The sequence below is a fragment of the Squalius cephalus genome (genome assembly GCF_949319135.1).
Source record: "Squalius cephalus genome assembly, chromosome: 1".
NCBI classification, from domain to species: domain Eukaryota; kingdom Metazoa; phylum Chordata; class Actinopteri; order Cypriniformes; family Leuciscidae; genus Squalius; species Squalius cephalus.
Window position 1 is genome coordinate 26,515,671 of NC_137122.1, and position 18,839 is coordinate 26,534,509.

At 36.4% G+C, this 18,839-nt stretch overlaps 1 protein-coding gene across 1 annotated transcript in view; it reads left to right on the forward strand.

Moving 5' to 3' along the window:
- Positions 1 to 60: 60 nt before the first annotated feature.
- Positions 61 to 18,839, forward strand: part of coro7 (coronin 7) — a 148,141-nt gene continuing 129,362 nt past the window's right edge. The window contains exons 1-6 of the mRNA XM_079869401.1: positions 61 to 220; positions 7,814 to 7,910; positions 8,084 to 8,164; positions 8,357 to 8,427; positions 10,971 to 11,154; positions 13,000 to 13,076. Coding sequence (XP_079725527.1) covers positions 161 to 220; positions 7,814 to 7,910; positions 8,084 to 8,164; positions 8,357 to 8,427; positions 10,971 to 11,154; positions 13,000 to 13,076 — 570 coding nt within the window. The 5' untranslated portion in view covers positions 61 to 160. The remainder of the gene's footprint in view (positions 221 to 7,813; positions 7,911 to 8,083; positions 8,165 to 8,356; positions 8,428 to 10,970; positions 11,155 to 12,999; positions 13,077 to 18,839) is intronic.

Consider the following 18,839-nt stretch of genomic DNA (forward strand, 5'->3'; position numbering starts at 1 on the left):
GCACAGTGCGAGTTTATGATTTGTAAATCCGCGTTTGAGCGACGCGTATCGCGCGCGCCAGCTCTGCGTCACAGAAACGCACTCATTCAAACGCACAGGATCAGGATCACAACAGCGAGACACCCGGAAGGTTCAAACGCGCGACCAGCAGCAGCTCAGAATGAATCGCTTTAAGACGTCCAAATATAAGAACACCACTCCGAAAATCCCCAAGAAAGATGTGAGTACAGCCTCCCTGCGCTGGACAGCGCGTGATATCATTGAGCGTCTTGTGATTTGGGTTTCGAGCAGAAGGAGTGGTGCCGATGCACTGATGGTGTCTTAACTTCCTCTGTCCTCAACTGAAGCTTCATGCACTTTAATGCAGGACCTTGTAGGCATTGCATGAATGTGTGATGATGACTCTGTCATTTCATGCTGAATGTGTATGAAGATGCATTGAATACAGTTCGTTGAGATTGATTGAACTTGATACCGTTTCATTCTGATCTTATTGTATTCGTGTTTTACAAAATGCCATAAATGCGTATAGTGCATTCAAAGATGCGTAGATTCAGTTCACATGACACTTACATATAGCTGTCATTAAGAAATGTAGGCGAATAACAATTGCAAAAAGTTAAAGATATTGTGCATTCAAAAGCTTTTGGTGACCAGATTTACTGTGATAACCAAGGACTAAAGATGAAGTAATTCAATCAGTTAATAATTACTTTTAAAAAAATTAAATATTCTGATTGATTTTGAGATAATTAATGACAATTAAAGCTTTTTTCCACAATACTCTATGAAAACACTACACGTTTTTCCCCAAAAATCCCCAAATCAGGCCCCCAAAATCTTTTCGTGTATAAATGAACAGCAAAAATGCATGAAAAAAATTCAGTTTTTAGTTGAAAACGGTGTCGTGTAAACGACCCCAAAATGACATCAAATGAACAGATATTCTTCAAACCTTGATTTCCAATATTATTATTATTATTTTTATTTTTTTTACAATAATGGAATGTTTTTTTTATGGAACATTGCAAAACAAATTGGTGCATTTCACTTATTGATTTGTTGAATTATGTATTGATTTATTGTTTCAAAATAAGGGTATACATTTACACGGCAATGATGTATTTAAAGTGGAAAAGTTGTTACCTTGTGTTTTTCACGTACAGACGACAACATTGTCAAAACCATCCTGTTCACACGGGTCCGCGAAAACGACTGAAACGCTGTATGGTCATGCCAGGCCAGTAGATGGCGATGCCACTTTGTAAAGAAACACTACGCACCTTTAGACTATAGACATACGCATGACGTCGACGTTTTCACAAATTCAGGTTTTTGTAGTTTACTTGGAGACAATAATAGTATCGTTTTCAGAAACTTCCACTTTGAAACCCGTTTTCAGGCCTCCAAAACACCGTTGTCGTGTAAATGAACGGCCAAAACGCATAAAAAGTTTTTTCGCGTAAACGGCCCCTAATTCGTAAATTATTTGGCACGTTGGTTTGTTACCTTGGCACTTTTTCGCCTGATCACATCGTTTTTTGTTGAAACAACTACAACTTGTGATGCTGTTAGAATGATTTTTCTTCATTCTAGACCGTCTTTCCAACAACAAAAAGGAGCTCCTGTTTCTTGTCATCATACACTGTTGTGAAAGGGGTGGTTGATTATGATTTGACTTTTTTAACTTTAGTTAGTGTGTTGTAGTATGTTGTTGTTTGAGCATAACTATCACTAACCCCAACATTTACATAAACCCCGCCCCCGGGAACGTGATTATATATTATCATGACAGAAAATGCTAATCAATGACTAGAAGATAACTACACATAAGCGTCATAAATTAGCCAACTAACCATTCAGAAATGTTGTCTACATGTTGTCACTTCCTCTTGAGTCTCTCCATCATTGTCTGACTCCGGTTTGAACATAAAAGGCTAAAAGTTTTTGAATTTTTCAGTGCATGTCTGTGTGAGGAGGTAATTGAAGCTCCGCCCTCTGTGCCGGGAGCAGCAGCTCATTTCCATTTAAAGGGACACACACAAAACCGGTGTGTTTTTGCTCACCCTCAAAAAGTGAAAATTTGAACATGCTATATAAAAATATCTGTGGGGTATTTTGAGCTAAAACGTTTATATTATTCCACCATTATACCACCACCCCTTTAAATAACATCCCCTTCAGTGTGAATTCTTCACATTCTTGAACTGTATATGATCACGTGTTTGTGTGTGCGTACGACACATGTAGAAGTGATGTGTGAATGTCATTAGTTAACAATATATCTAATCAAGTGCCATTTTGTCACTGTTGTTATCTCACATCTGTTGTTTACTTATCAGTCATAGATATAGCACTGTGATTTTCATCTGGCTTTGCTTCAGGACCCAGTTTTGACATCAAGTGGCGACTCAGCACAGTGTTTAAACTCATTATCTATGAAAAATAAATTTTAATTCCTTAAAATGAAACAATATAAATGTATTGTAACTACCATATTAGGTGTATTTTGATCTTATTGAGGCGTTGAGCATGGGAGCTTGTTTTCCCAAAGTTTGGGTCAGCATATGTATATTGCAGATACAGTGTTTCATTGTTGTCATTGGTGTTCACCTCTACCTGATAGTGTTAGGTCACATGACAGGAGGTCACACACTGTTAAAGATTGACAGACGAGTTTGTGTTTTGAGGACGTTTAGCTGAGCGTCCGGATGTAAAGCGCTGACCGATGCTGCTGTAAGTGGAAGATGAGATCAGAAAGAAATGAATACCTCTATTCAGCAAGGACGCTGAAATGGATTAAAAATGACATTACAGACATTTATTATGTTATTTATGTTACAGAAGGATCCTAAAACAAAATGTATCCCATTTCCTACAATAACGTGAAGCAGCACAACTGTTTCAGAAATAATCAGAAATGTTTCTTGAGCATCAAATCATCATATCAGAATGATTTCTGAAGGATCATGTGACACTGAAGACTGGAGTAATGATGCTGAAAATTCAGCTTTGATCACAGAAATAAATTACATTTTATAATATATTACAATATAAAATAAATAAATTACACAGTGTAGCTTTAAATAACTGCAGCCTTAGTGAGCAGAAATGATCTTCCAACCCCAAACTTTAGGCTCAGGTTCCTCCTTCAATGCGAGCCTGGTGTTATTTGACCAGTTTTATCGTCCAGCATGCGGGGGATAACTGTCTGTGTGTGTGGCCAGAACTGAAGGGTTTGGTTTTGTTTGTCAGGTTTAGAGTTTCATATGCATTTTCTCTGTGCTTTTTAAGGCCTTATTGTCATATTTTTATTTCTAATGCACTGGCTTGTCACCTCATCATGCCTGTGTTTCCCTGTAATCCTCTTCAGATGGTACGGCACGGGAGCATGCGTGTGTCTCATAGGCCTGATGTGTGTGTGTGTGTGTGAGTGTCTTCTCTCTGGTCTAGGCTCGCTCACTCTCTGCGTGTTGTTTCTTGTTGACATTCTGGAAGTGTTTGAAACCATACAGCTGCCCTTCCTTTGCAGGAACTCTTCTGTTTCCTCAAGTGCATCTGCTGCTTCTCGTGTGTGTGTGTGTGTGTGTGTGCCGTTGGCTGGAGAAAGTGTGGCGTTTCTATCCGTTTCCTCTTTCCTGTTTGTGATGATGTCAGATGTATCAGCTGGTTTGATTCAGTTGCATTCAGTGTCGTCTTTAGTCAACATCTCAAGGCTTTTGCTGTGTGTTACAGTGTTATTTTAGGATTATTTATATACTATTATAGTATTTGTTACTATTTTTAAAGTAAATATATTTTAAAATTTAAGTTACATTTTTCTATTCAGTTTTTATTTTATTTCTGATAAATAAATCAGAGATTCAGTGAATCTTTTTTTTTTCCTTTTTTTTTTCTTGATCAACAATAACAACACTGGTGTGTTCTTTCTTTAGCACAGCTGTTTCGCTTCCTCCCTTTTGAAGTCATTTCATTTTGACTGTTGAGAGAAACATTGTGGCTTTTACGTTTTGCTGCCATGACCTCATTGCGACCACGGCTTTGTAACCCAATCCGACAGCCAGTGAACCACATTAAAAAGTCCACGAGCACAGATGTGAACGCGTGTCCGACAGGTCGCAGGCGTGCCGTCCTATTGTGCAGGTGTGTTACTGTTGCAGAACAGAACTCAGTACTCAAGGAGGCAATAACGTTTCCTTCAAATGTCTGTTATTGTTCTGGCTAGCTATACACATGGCAACAAGTTCAAGTTCACTTTATTTAGCACATTTACAACATCCACTAGGCTGACCAAAGTGCTTTACAGAACAACCAGATTAAAATATAGTAAGACCTGCATAACAGCACATGAAACACAAATAAGAGCAGCAAAGCTAAGCGAAGTGACAAAACAGTATCAGACTCAAATATAAAATTGTAGAACCAACCATTAGAGAAGAGATCAATATACTAAAGAAAACAGGTTTTTAACAGAGACTTGAAGACAGACAGGGTAGGGGCCGTATAGAGGCAGGGTCGTCCCAGAGTCATGGCCCTGTCACCGCAAATGCACGCTCCCCTCTACGCTTGAGTCTAACGCGAGGGACTACCAGCAGAGCCTGGTCGTTGGATCTTAGGCTTCTGGACGGAGTGTAAGGATGAACAAGTTCAGAGAGATGCAGGAGCTAATTTATGAAGAGATTTAAAAACAAAACAAAGAGTAGAATTTTAAAATCTATTCTCTGTCGAACTGGCAGCCAGTGTAGAGATTTGAGAATCAGAGAGATGTGGTCATATATGCGACACTTATGAATAAGTCTGGCCGCAGCATTTTGGACTAACTGAAGACCAGCAATTTGAGAGCTTGATATACCGCAGTATAAGGAATTGCAGCCGACACGTAATAAATGCATGAACAGCCATTTCCAGAGTTTTCAGGATGAGAAAGCCTTTGATTTTACACAGTAGATGAAGTTGGTTGAAACTGGAACTGATTACGGATGAGATCTGTTTGTCAAATTTTAGTTCTGCACTCCTGGGGATTTAAAAGCCGAAAGACTCTCTAACTCTGGACTTATACACTGAGAGTTTTTATTTGGGCCGAAAACAATGACCTCAGTCTTGTCTTCATTTAGGAAGAGGAAATTTTGGGCTAGCCATGCTTTACCCTCCTCTAAGCAGAAGAGAATTCATCACTGCAGGGTTGTTTCTCTTGATTGGAATATAAATTTGAGTGTTGTCCGCATAAAAATGAAAGGATACGCCATGACCCCTTAGAATTGCGCCCAGAGAGAGATAGCATGTATAGAGGAAACAGAGAAAGAGCCAAACTAGAGCCCTGTGGAAGACCACAGGTCAGAGGTGTCATGGGGCTGGAGAAACTACCCATCTTTACTCTAAACTTTCTGTCAGACAGGTATGACTGAAACCATGTCAGGACAAAAGCTTTTAGACCCACCCAAGACTCAGGTCTAGATAGAAGAGTAGGGTGGTCAATGATGTCAAAACCTGATGAAAGATCTAAGAGAACAAGAACCACAGTATCTCCAGAATCAGTGGAGAGATCAATATCATTTAGCACTCTCAGGAGGGTGGACTCAGTGCTGCGAGCAGACCTAAAACCAGATTGAAAAACCTCATAGATACAATTATTTGACACAAAGTGTTGGAGTTGATCCAGCACAATTTTCTCCAAAAGCTTAGAAATGAAAGGTATGACAGAGATAGGCTGAACATTTTTTTTTAAAACAGAAGGATCTAGTGAAGGCTTCTTGAGCAGAGGAGTTGATCGTAGCCAATTTAAGATGGGCAGGAACAGAGCCTGTTTTGAGACACTTGTTGATAAGAGATACCCACCTGGCCCATCCGAATCAATGATTCATTTTAAAAATCTCGGGTGAATGATATCACTATAGGACAAAATGAAGGTTTGAGCTTGACAGTCACGTCTTTCAGTGTCTGGAGGTAGATAGGATCAAAAACCTCCCAAAATTAGAAGCAGGTGTCAAGATTTGGGGGACAGATTAGTATTACCTGGGGACCTCGTGTGATTTAGAAATGACCCCCCCCACATCTGAATTTCGTGTGGCACATTCGCACGGGATAAGCGAAGGCTGTGATTTTACTCAAATTTACTGACTTATCTCCCTGATATGATGTCAATAGGCTATTGCTTGGAAATGTCTTGTCGTTATTATAGGTCTAGCTGTATGATATATCATAAACAGAAGAATGTTCCTTACCGCTTGCTGCTATACATGTCATCCATCTCCATCTAATCATTCTTTTTGTTTTTGCTCCTCTGATGGTTTTCAGCTTTCTCTTTCTGCAAATTGTATAGTTGTATGGTGTATAGCGTGAGCAGAAATTTTCTGCTCTTGTGTATCGGAGAACACAATATCAGTGACATCTTGTAAGATCAAGATCCAACACGTGGCCCTGAATATGATCCACTGCAATAGATTAAAAGCATCTATTAAAATAAGGAACTCCTGCGACAAAGAATTTGAGAGCCAGCAAACATGAATATTAAAATCGCCCACCAGTAGGAAGGAAGCGATCATAGTTTGTGGCAATATTGGCGATAAGCTCAGTAATTTGCTGTATAAAACCCAACAGTTTAACTCTGAAGCACAGGTGTGTTTTATTCTGAGGACACAAACAGTTGTGGCACTATTAAGGGTCGCCACTTGAAGTCAAATCTGAAGGAAAAAATAACCCTAGATCTTCAGAACTTTCTCCGATAGCTTGGAAACTTTTTTGTTTGGCGAACCCCTTCGACCTAAAATATTCTCTTTGTAGATTTTTTGTGACTATTTCAATAATTTAAAAACACATTTGCGTGTCATGGTTCTCTGATGTTGGTCACATGATTTGCAGGTGAACATAAAATATGTAATATTTTTTAGTAAGTGTTTATATATAAACGCATAGTTAAGTTTGTTGTTATTTTAAAATGAGTTATTCTAATTTTGACAATCTGCTTACATTTTTTGTTTTATGTTTTCATTATTTTATTTGAAAAAATACATAAATAGAAATAGAAAAAAGTATTATTTAAAAATTATTTATTTTAATATTCAATTTTTATGATTTTAATTTTAGTATTTATTTTAAAGTTAATTATTTTAATATTTGACTTTCATTTTTAGTAATTTTCTATTTTAAAATGACTTATTTCATATGATTGTATATAAAATTATTTATTTTAATTTTACATTGCTTTAATTTTTAGTGTTATATACTCATTATTTATTTAAAACATACTTATTTAAATTTATTATTTTTTTATTTTAATATTACATTTTTATGATTTTCATTTTTTGTAAGTTTTTATTTTAAAATTAGTTATTTATTTAAATGTGACATTATGATTTCATTTTTATTGGTGTTATACTTGTATTTTTTCTATTTTAACAATTGTTTTTGCACATTTTTATGATTTTATTTTTACTAAGTTTTTATTTAAATTTTACATTATACTTAAAATTTTAGTTTTATATTTTCTTGTTTTTTTTTTTAATTACTTTATTTGACATTTTTATGATTTTTTTTAAATTTTATTTTAAAAATGACTTATTTTAGGCTATATGTTCACAGTTTTATTATTCAGTGTTATTTTCCTAACAGGGGTTTGCACACTTTGAGAAGTTTGAGAAAGCCTGTCCTGTGGCATCAAAACCCTTCCTGAAAGGAGCGTGCCAGATGCTTTAGTAGTGTTGGTGTAGTGTCTCAAGTGTTTGTATTTGTACGTCTAAATGAAGGCATGATGATGATTTCTCATCAAAACATTGATTTAACATTGATTTAACAACATCCCTGTCTTTCTGTTCAGGGCTGGATTGCAAACGTACGAGGAGGTTCCTTCTCTTCTCAGGGCAACCACATCAAATCCAGCTGCAGTCTCGTGGCCTTCAACACGGATCAGGCTGGTACGAACCCTTGATTCTGTCTGTCTGAACCTGTCTGCACCTCTGATAACGTTTGCACACTAAACAAATGCACAAGCTGACGGCAGATCAGATTAAACAGCAGGAGAACCAGTCCGTCTTGAGTTTGCTAAACAGTGTTTTTGAAGGTAATCTTGTGTTTTCTGTCTCTGGAGGAGGAGGAATGGTCGGCCTGTCTTCTGTGAATCCCGGATCTGACGGGAAGTGGACTGTGACCCAGATTTCATGCCACGCTGGTAAGACGCAGTACTATAGGTTCAACTAACATGCTCATGCTCGGCTCATTTAACTTAATCTGGAGTAAAAACGGATGTATGTGAGGATGCCTGGAGTTAATAAAAGCGCTGTGTGAGATGCAATGTCACGGTTTACTAAAAATAAACCTATATGATTTTGTCCTAATTCTCTCTCCGATCTTTCTGTCCCAGACCTGGTGACCGACCTGGACTTCTCTCCGTTTGATGAGTACCTGCTGGCAACCTGCTCGGCTGATGAGACCGTAAGTCATGCTGAAGCAGTGATGCTTTTGTGTTTATTCTGAGCAAAAACTGAGCAAAAAAAAGGGGCATCTGCTGATCTGTTGAGCTGTTTTACCTGTTCATCTTAACATCAGAACAGCAAACACGCACACAGTCACGTTACTCTGGAGGTATTGTTGTATCATCTTCTGTAAATAGGATTGGCAGACGCCGCTGTCACTCAGGTCGGGTTTTCCTAAGCTCAGCAGAATGAAGAATTACTTGAAGCTGATTCTGTCTGCTGATGCCTTCATATGTCTGCACAGCTGGCCTCCACCTGACATCTGCTCCAGTGCATATCTGAGTCAGTGGTGTTTAGTGTTTAGTAGTCCCAGCACATCACGCTCCGACTGAGACACGCTCCGTTAGGGATATTTCCCATGGTACCCATGCCTTCTGCCAGAACACCATGGATACTTTTGCTTCAGTTAAACTGCTGTAAATTGGTATTAGCCACTTTTGATATTAGAAAATAAATTGACTGACAAATTTTCAACGCTTTTTGTAACTTGTCTGTATGTCTGTTTTTTGTCTGTCTGCCTGTCTTTTTCTTTTCTCTGTCTGTCTTTCCGTCTGTCCTTTGTCTCTCTGTCTGCCTTTTGTCAGTCTGTTTGTCTTGTATGTCTTTTTTATTAGTACACACTGACAAATTGTGCACATTACATTTTTTTAAATAGTGATTATGATGTTGTGTTGTGTCTGTCTGTCTGTCCTTTGTCTTTTGTGTGTCTTTTGTCTGTCCATCTTTTGTCTTTCTGTCCTTTGTCTTTCTGTATGTCTGTCTTTTGTCTGTCTGTCTGTCTGTCTGTCTGTCTTTTGTCTGTCTCTGTCTGTCTTTTGTTTGTCTTTTGTCTGTTTTTGGCTGTCTGTCTGTCTGTCTTTTGCCTGTCTCTCTGTCTGTCTCTCTGTCTGTCTTTTGTTTGTCTGTCTGTCTGTTTTTGTCTGTCTGTCTGTCTTTTGTCTGTCTCTCTGTCTGTCTTTTGTTTGTCTTTTGTCTGTTTTTGTCTGTCTGTCTGTCTGTCTTTTGTCTGTCTGTCTGTCTTTTGTCTGTCTCTCTGTCTGTCTTTTGTTTGTCTTTTGTCTGTTTTTGTCTGTCTGTCTTTTGCCTGTCTCTCTGTCTGTCTCTCTGTCTCTTGTTTGTCTTATGTCTGTTTTTGTCTGTCTGTCTTTTTGTCTGTCTGTCTGTCTGTCTGTCTGTCTGTCTTTTGTATGTCTGTCCGTCTGTCTTTTGTCTGTCTGTCTGTCTGTCTGTCTGTCTTTTGTCTGTCTGTCTGTCTTTTGTCTGTCTGTCTGTCTTTTGTCTGTCTCTCTTTCTGTCTTTTGTTTGTCTTTTGTCTGTTTTTGTCTGTCTGTCTGTCTGTCTTTTGTCTGTCTCTCTGTCTGTCTTTTCTGTCTCTCTGTCTGTCTTTTGTTTGTCTTTTGTCTGTTTTTGTTTGTCTGTCTGTCTTTTGCCTGTCTCTCTGTCTGTCTCTCTGTTTGTCTTTTGTTTGTCTGTCTGTCTTTTGATTGTCTGTCTGTCTGTCTGTCTGTCTTTTGTCTGTCTCTCTGTCTGTCTTTTGTTTGTCTTTTGTTTGTTTTTGTCTGTCTGTCTTTTGCCTGTCTCTCTGTCTGTCTCTCTGTTTGTCTTTTGTTTGTCTGTCTGTCTTTTGATTGTCTGTCTGTCTGTCTGTCTGTCTGTCTTTTGTCTGTCTCTCTGTCTGTCTTTTGTTTGTCTTTTGTCTGTTTTTGTCTGTCTGTCTTTTGCCTGTCTCTCGAGTCTGTCTCTCTGTTTGTCTTTTGTTTGTCTGTCTGTCTTTTGATTGTCTGTCTGTCTGTCTGTCTGTCTTTTGTCTGTCTCTCTGTCTGTCTTTTGTTTGTCTTTTGTCTGTTTTTGTCTGTCTGTCTTTTGCCTGTCTCTCTGTCTGTCTCTCTGTCTGTCTCTCTGTCTGTCTGTCTTTTTGTCTTTTGTCTGTCTTTTGTATGTCTATCTGTCTGTCTTTTGTCTGTCTGTCTGTCTTTTGTCTGTCTCTCTTTCTGTTTTTTTTTTTTTTAATCTGTTTTTGTTTGTCTGTCTTTCTGTCTGTCTTTTGTCTTTCTGTCTTTTTGTCTGTCTGTCTTTTGTCTGTCTCTCTGTCTGTCTTTTGTTTGTCTTTTGTCTGTTTTTGTTTGTCTGTCTTTCTGTCTGTCTTTTGTCTGTCTGTCTTTTTGTCTGTCTGTCTCTCTGTCTGTCTTTTGTTTGTCTTTTGTCTGTCTTTTTTCTGTCTGTCTTTCTTTGTCTGTTTTTTGTCTGTCTGTCTGTCTGTCTGTCTGGCTTTGTCTGTCTGTCTGTCCTTTGTCTTTCTGTCTGTCTGTCTTTTGTATGTCTGTTTGTTTGTTTGTTTTCTGTTTGTCTGTCTGTCTGTCCTTTGTCTTTCTGTCTGTCTTTTGTTTGTCAGTCCATCTTTTGTCCATCAAATGCCCCACATGCATTTAGGAATTACCACTATATAGTGTTTAATAATATCTTTCTCTTTCTCTTTCTCTCTCTCTCTCTCTCCTCATTCAGGTGAAGCTGTGGCGTGTGTGTGACCCGGATCAGGATCAGCCCAGTAATGCTGAGGTCACTCTGAGCCCCGGAGACGGGCGACTGGAGGTCGTTCTCTTCCACCCCGTGGCCTCGGGTCTGCTCGCTGTGGCGTCTGCGAGGGCCGTTCAGGTGTGGGACGTCACACGAGACTCCGCCTTGACAGGTAAACTCACAGCTTTCGCATTCCTACGTACAACCATCACTGCTGTTAAACACCTGATTTAGTCTTGTCTTTAATTACTTTACGTGTACACTTAAGCCCTATTCAGACTGTAATTGTTAGTCATTTCAAAATGCTAGGTATATGCTTTTTGGGGAGCTAGATTTATTTATTTATTTATTTATTTTTACATTTTATTTATTTATTTTTTTACATTTGTTTTTACATTTATTTTCAATTTATGTATTTGTTTGTTTATATTTTTTCTTTTTATTTATTTAAAATTGATTTACTTTTAACAAATTATTTTGTTTAAATGTACTTATTCTTTAATAAATAAATTAATTAATTTGATTTATTTGTTTATTTATTTATTGTTTATATTTAAGTCATGTTTTAATCAACTAATTATTTAATAAATTCATTTATTTGTAAAATGATGTATGTTTTTATTTATTTATTTATTTATCTTTCACTTAATTAATAACTTTTTTTAACATGCAACATGATAGTATAGTAAGTTAATTCACACCCAAACTGATTTACCAAGACAAAATAAAAAAAATCCAAAATTCTGTTTATTTAAATCAAATATTTTACAATTAATACAATTTTGATGCACAATATTGAAAAAAGCTCCAAAAATGTCCAATCAGGTCAGCCGTTAAAATGATCTCGTCCAATGACAGAACCTCTTCCCTCGTCTGAATTCATGACTTGCAGTCACAGCCTGAATAATGCAGTTCATGAAGGTTTTGTCTGCAGCTTTTTTTGTCTCTGCTGTGTGTTTCTTTTTTGTTTGTTTTGTCTCTGTGTGTATTTCAATGTTTGGTTTGATCTGCTGAGCCTCTGGTGGTTGTTACAGTCCTCTGGGGTCTGACGTGGAGCGTCTGAGGTAAATGCCCCTCAGAGCTTTGGGCCGCGTGTCCCCGGAGCCCCATGATGGCTGCTGGTGCTTCCCAACCTCACATCTCACACCGCTGCCTGTCTGCCTTCATGCGTATTCATGTGTTAGCTGTGTTTCATTCACTCCCTCTGTTGTTTTACACCAGACTCTGTCACTTGCAGCACAACAAATCCAGCGCCACGGAATCAGATCTCAGAGAAAATGAGAAGCGTTTTAGTGTTAGTTAACTATATTAACCATGGAATTTATTTCCTAATTTCTGGGCCTGTTTACACCTGGTGTTAAGAAGCATTGATCCGTGTTGTGTTTCTGTTTTTTTCAGTTTCCATTTAAATTTTAGTTCAAGTTTAATATTTCTATTTAGTTGTTATTTCAGTTTTAGTCATTTTAACTTTAACTCTTAGTACTTCAGTTGAATTTTAGATGTTTGCCAAGGCAACATTCTTATTTAATTTTCAAATTTTTATGTTTTTGTATGTCTAATTTCACATATTCGGATCTCTGAGATCTACATTGGCATAATACATAAGCTTTTCCCAGCGCATTGGTTTGTGCCGCCACATTTCCTTAACGTCTGTGTGTGTGTCTGTGTGCGTGTGTCTGTGTGTGCGTGTGTCTGTGTGTCTGTGTGTCTGTGTGTGCGTGTGTCTGTGTGTGCGTGTGTCTGTGTGTGCGTGTGTCTGTGTGTGCGTGTGTCTGTGCGCGTCTGTCTGTCTGTCTGTCTGTATGTGCATCTGTGAGTGTGTGCGTGTGTGTGTGTGCGTGCGCGTGTGTGCGTGTGTATGCGTGTTGTGTTCAAATTCCCAGCACTATCATGCTTTTCTCTATTCCTCACTGTCACACGTGTTTCTTTTTTGAGAGATTGTAAACTTACCTTGAGTGTCTGTCTTGTGGATATGGTGTGTGTTGTGACACGTGTGTGTGTTTGTGTGTGTGTGCAGTTCTGGAGCAGCATGCGGATCAGCTGCAGGGTCTGGCCTGGAAAGAAGACGGATCACTGCTGGCTTCATCCTGCAAGGTAATGGATGACCAACACGTGTCTCAGCTTGTGATGTCTCGTGGACAGCAGGAGAAATCAGTGCTGAACACAGATAATAAACTAATAATAAACTGTAACTGTGCGGAGTCAGGGCCGGTTCACACAGATCACGCTTTTCCTGTTAAAGATGTGAGATGCGGGTCAGTAGAACGAAAGACAGCTCAAGTTCCAGAGGTGTGTTTTTTAAAAGTGTAACGGGCACAGCGGTCAAACACGTTCGTCTAGCGATGGAAAAGTAGCGCAGTGTGATGGAAAAACACAGAACGGCCACAGTTCATGTTTTATCATGCAATGCAAGTTTGAGAGGTGGCGCCCCGACAAATCTCGTGAGAATCACGACTTGCTTTACATCAACATATGAAGCAGCCTCTATGGAAGACACTAGCACGCATTTCAGACGTGAATCATGGCAGAGTCGACGAAGAAAACGAAGAAAGCGCGGTCGGAGGAGTGCAGAGACGGCTCTGCGCGAGTGGTATTCACGACGCGTTAAATACAAGTACTCCACAGCGACTCTAGGGGGTGCTGTTTGAGAAAAATGGAAACTGCATAGTGTGCCTTTAATTCTGGCTCTTTTTTATTTTGGCCAAATAGACTGATTAAATAGAATCAAACAGAATATATAAAGCTTACAAACTATAGTTAAAATCAGTGTTATTTCTTGTGTTTAAAAAAAAAAAGGTTTTAAAAAAGATATATTTTAGATGGGCTTTTATTTATATATTTTCAGTTTTTTTATGTTAGTTTTTTTTTATTTATTTTTAAATAATGTTTCTTAATATTTCTTATTTCCATTTAGATTTTCAATTTCAGCTTTAATAATTTTAATACTTCAACTTATTTTATTTCAGTTATTCATTATTTCTGCATTTCTATTTTTTATTTATTTTTTTTTTTTACTTTAATAATTTTTTCTTTGTATATTTTATTTTATTTTATTTCAGCTTTATCAAGAAAAAAACCTGTTTCTATTACTTTTAATTCAGCTATATATCTCTCATTAGAGCTGTTCTGTTGCTCATCACCTTGGGTCTTGTGTTTATAATGTTGATAATATGATGAAAAAAGGCACATTTACTTACACAAATGATGTTTCTTGGAGTTTTCTGAAAAGTGCATTAGCCAACCATAGACAGTAGCACATTCTCACCAATAGATGTCGCCAAAGTGTGTGTATTTCCCCATCATGCCCCTCTTCACTGTGGATCATTATTACACAGATGGCCTTTATTAGCGGAGCACATCATTATCACGTCCTCTGGGGTGAAACTCATAAACCCTGCTGGTGTCATCGAGGTCCCAGTCTGAGAGGATAAGAATCAGTAAATCAGATTTGAGGAAGCTTATTATATCCGGCCTCAAAATCAGCCTTTTTGTCTTCCGCTTAAGGTTAATTATGCATCAGCACTTGCTCATGATGGAGGACAAACACTTAATATAGCCAAATGTGTCAGTATGATCCACCTATCGTGACTTATTTGAAACATTAAACCACGAGTCTTTTCCTCACTGCAGATGTGTTTCTATTTCTGGACACAAAAGGTTTGTGTTTGGCAGGAACAGTGTTTTGATTGAGTTCATGGAAAGAGTTTTGTTCAGTCAAGTGGATGAAGATGTACTGGACTCAGTTTAGTGTTTCAAATGTAAATGTGATGGTTTGCGGTGTAATATTTTCTCTCAAACCTTCCTATTGCACAAATATATTTATATATGTATACACTTCCAGTCAAAAGTTTTTGATCGGTAAGATTTTGAATGTTTTTAAAAGAAGTCTCTTCTGCTCACCAAGGCTGCATTTATTTGATACAAAAAAACAGTAATATTGTGAAATATTATTACAATTTGAAACAGCTGTTTTCTATGTGAATATATTTTAAAATGTAATTTATTCCTGTGATGAAAGCTGTATTTTCAGCATCATTACTCCAGTCTTAGTGTCACATGATCCTTCAGAAATCATTCTGATATGATGATTTGATGCTTTGATGAATAGAAAGTTCAAAAGAACAGCATTTATTTGAAATATAATCTTATGTAACATTATAAATGTATTTACTGTCACCGTTGATTCATTTAATTCATCCTTGATTAATAATTTTTTTTTTTATTTCTTTCCCCCCAAAAGTAAAGTAAAAATTCTTACTGACCACAAAACTTTTGAACGGTAGTGTTTAATGTTACAAAAGCTTTCCATTTCAGATAAATGCTGTTCTTTTGAACTTTCTATACATCAAAGAATCCTGAAATAAATGTAATAACTGTTTTCAACATTGATAATAATGAGAAATGTGTCTTGAGCATAAAATCATCATATTGTAATGATTTCTGAAGGATCATGTGACACTGAAGACGGCAGTAATGATGCTGAAAATTCAGCTTTGATCACAGGAATAAATTACATTTTAAAATATATTCACATTGAAAACAGTTATTTTAAATTGTCATAATATTTAACAATATTACTATTTTTTGTGGTATTTTTAATCAAATAAATGCAACCTTGGTGAGCAGAGGAGACTTCTTTTAAAAACATTAAAAATCTTACTGATACAAAACTTTTGACTAGTAGTGTGTATATTTATATATATTTCTTTTTTTTTTTTTTACTTCAAAATAAGTTTTAGTATTTTGAAAAGCGGATGCCATAATGTCTTATGCTGAGAGCTCAAAGCACAGCTGAATTAGGCAGCATTCACATCTAGACTCTGTTGTGTTTGAAGTATTGAGTTCAGTCTCACCTGGCCCCCGGGAGCCCGGCGCCAGACCCCCAGACCCCCAGACCCCCAGAGCGCCTGACAGAGCGCACCCCAGAGGAGAGACACTGAGCTGGGCACAGAGAGGCGCGCTCAGCCGCCCCTGCAGGAGGAAATGGGGAGCAATCCATAAAGAAATAATAACAGGCTGCAGAGCTTTTCCATCAGCCGGTTTAATGCTCTCGGAGCTGCAGAGCCAAAGATGCTGGAGTTTATGGCTGGATGAGGAATTTTAGGATTAGTTTATGAGGAAAAATGAGGTCGTTTGAGTTTGAACTGAATGCTTTGTGCTGCTTCTAGACGGTAGTCACTCCTGTTTACACTTATTGACATCTTTTATATTGTGAAAAATAGTGGCTGACATATGTTTATATTTATACTATTTATATTTGTTTCTTTTAACATTTTTATATTAATGCATTGTTATTACTTTTTGTGCGTAATCATTTATTATTGTTTTATTTTTTATAATATTAATTTATTTTATATTAATTTATATCATATTTATTTTATATAATATTACAATTTTTATATTTAACATTTTTATATTATTTTTATTATTTTATTAATTTTAACATTTTTATATTAATAAATGTCTAATATATATTTTTAAATATATAATAATTTATAATTTTTTATCATTTATTTTTTATAATATTTATATTTTATATATTATATTTATATTTTATATAATATATTATTATTTTTATAATAATTTGTTTTATATGAACTTAATCATTTGTATTATTTTATTTTTATTCATTTTAACATTTTTACGTAAATACATGTTTGTTTATTAATTTATATGAATTTATTACTTTTATATGAAGTTATAATTTTTGTTTTAACTAATTAGTTTTGTATGAATTCATTTTAGTATTTTTATTTGTTAATTCTATCTTAATTTATTATTTTTATACTTAGTATTGTATATTCATTTATAGTTATTTATATTAATTTATTATTATTTTTTATAATATTTTAACATTTCTATATTAATTTATTAAATTTTTTAATTTATTTTTCATATTTATTACATTTTTATATTGTGTATATTTAAATTTATATGTAAACAGATAAAATACATTTATAATTCCATCCTGAAACCATTAAGAATAGCACCTCATCATGACAGTGGACCAGAATGCATCCTAAAATTTCAGAGGAGAGTCAGGAAAATCCAAACGGGACAAAGCTATAAATGTGACACGAGATCACAGAGTGAACTCTGAGTCGTCGAGTCGAGCCGTAATTTAAGCTAATATGCTCTCCATCTCCCCAGATCCACCGTATTAAAGCAAATAAGCACTGCCAACATGTGCGTTCAATTCCAGCCGTTTTCCCCCATTAGGTGAACGGGAGGAGAGCGCGGCTCCTGACAGGCCTGGTTTGGAGGCATGGACCCGCATATTTTATGACACGCAAATGCCTGCCATATGAACGCTGAGGCTTTGTTCCACAGCGACAGTGGAAGTTTATGATTAAAAACGCCATCAAAGCATTAAAGCAGGTGTTGATTTATGAGCTTGTGTCTGCGTGTATATGACTGTGCTTTTGAGTTTTGTCTTAGTTCTACAGACCAGGGCCATTTTAGCCTAACTAAAACCATAAAAAACATTATTGTTGCTTGAAAAATGACAAAAAGCCTTGAACTTATTTTGCCAACTAGTTATCATGTAGTTTAACTTGAAACATTTATAAAAAACAATAAAAAAAAATATATAAAAAAAACTAACAGCAACAAAAACATGACAACATTACTAAAACTAAAATGAAAACAAAAAATAAAAATAAAAATAAAAATATGAATAAAAACTGTAAAAATGTGTTATTACTATTCTAAGTAGTCAGACTTATGATGTAATTAATATCTTTATTCATTTTTAATGTAAACTGATAAAGTCTATATGTAATACTAAGGTATATTCCCCCGTTATTAAACAGAACTGAATCAACATTGAACTGACTTCAGCTGAACCATGATGTATTTTAATTTGCTTTGAAACAATCTTTATATAAATAATGCTCACTTGACTCAAGACAGCATAAAAATCGAGATTGTTCATGTTTCTTTTTTAGTAATTACCACCTTTAGTTGTTAATATTCTAAAATTCAAACAAACTGTTAGAATATTATCTTTCTAATGCATCAAAATAATTGACAATAATTCTATTGATGTAACAAAGAGGCCTGTGGGAAGTTTACTTGAACTGTCAATCTGAGCTCAAACTGCACACATTGATTAAACACACACACACACGCACACCTGTGTTTGCATGTGTGCTGTGTTTTTTTACTGCAGCGTGTGCGATGGGCGTCAGGGGTCGGCCGGGTCAGACTGTGTGTAGTCTGTTAAGTTTGTGTAGGCGAGTAATAAAAGCCTCCCTGTTAAATCACGAGCCTCTATTTAAAGCCGTGCAGATTCTGATGTGCGATCAGGTTCTTCTGAGTGTTTACACTGATGGTAATCTCAGCGGCTGATCTGGGGTCAGGAGTGTCAGATGCGTGCGGTCTGTGGGTGGGCTTCCCACGACGGCCCCCGTTTGCAGCGTCAAACTATAAACAGCAAATACAATAGCATGACTACACAGTGCATGACATGAAATATAGTTTCAATAACACACTGGATTCTCTTGAAGGGATAAAGTAGTAGTTGCTGGTTTTGAAACGATGTACTATGTCGGCTGTGTTCAGAATATACAGTAGTCAACATTTGAAGTGGATCATTCATCAAAGTTGTCCTAAGACAAGAACGGGTATTGTTCAAAATTCATGTATAACTTTGATGAAAGGTTTTGATCCACTTCAAATGTTGACTACTGTATTTTGAAATCGCATCGGACAGCTCAAGTATGTTACTATAGTATAACACATTGTTGTCATATGGCCTCAGCATGTTTAATTAAGTAAATACGTTTTTTTTTTTACATTTATGTTTTTGCAATTGCAATTTTGTGTTTAGAAATTAAAACTTTTATTAATCTGATC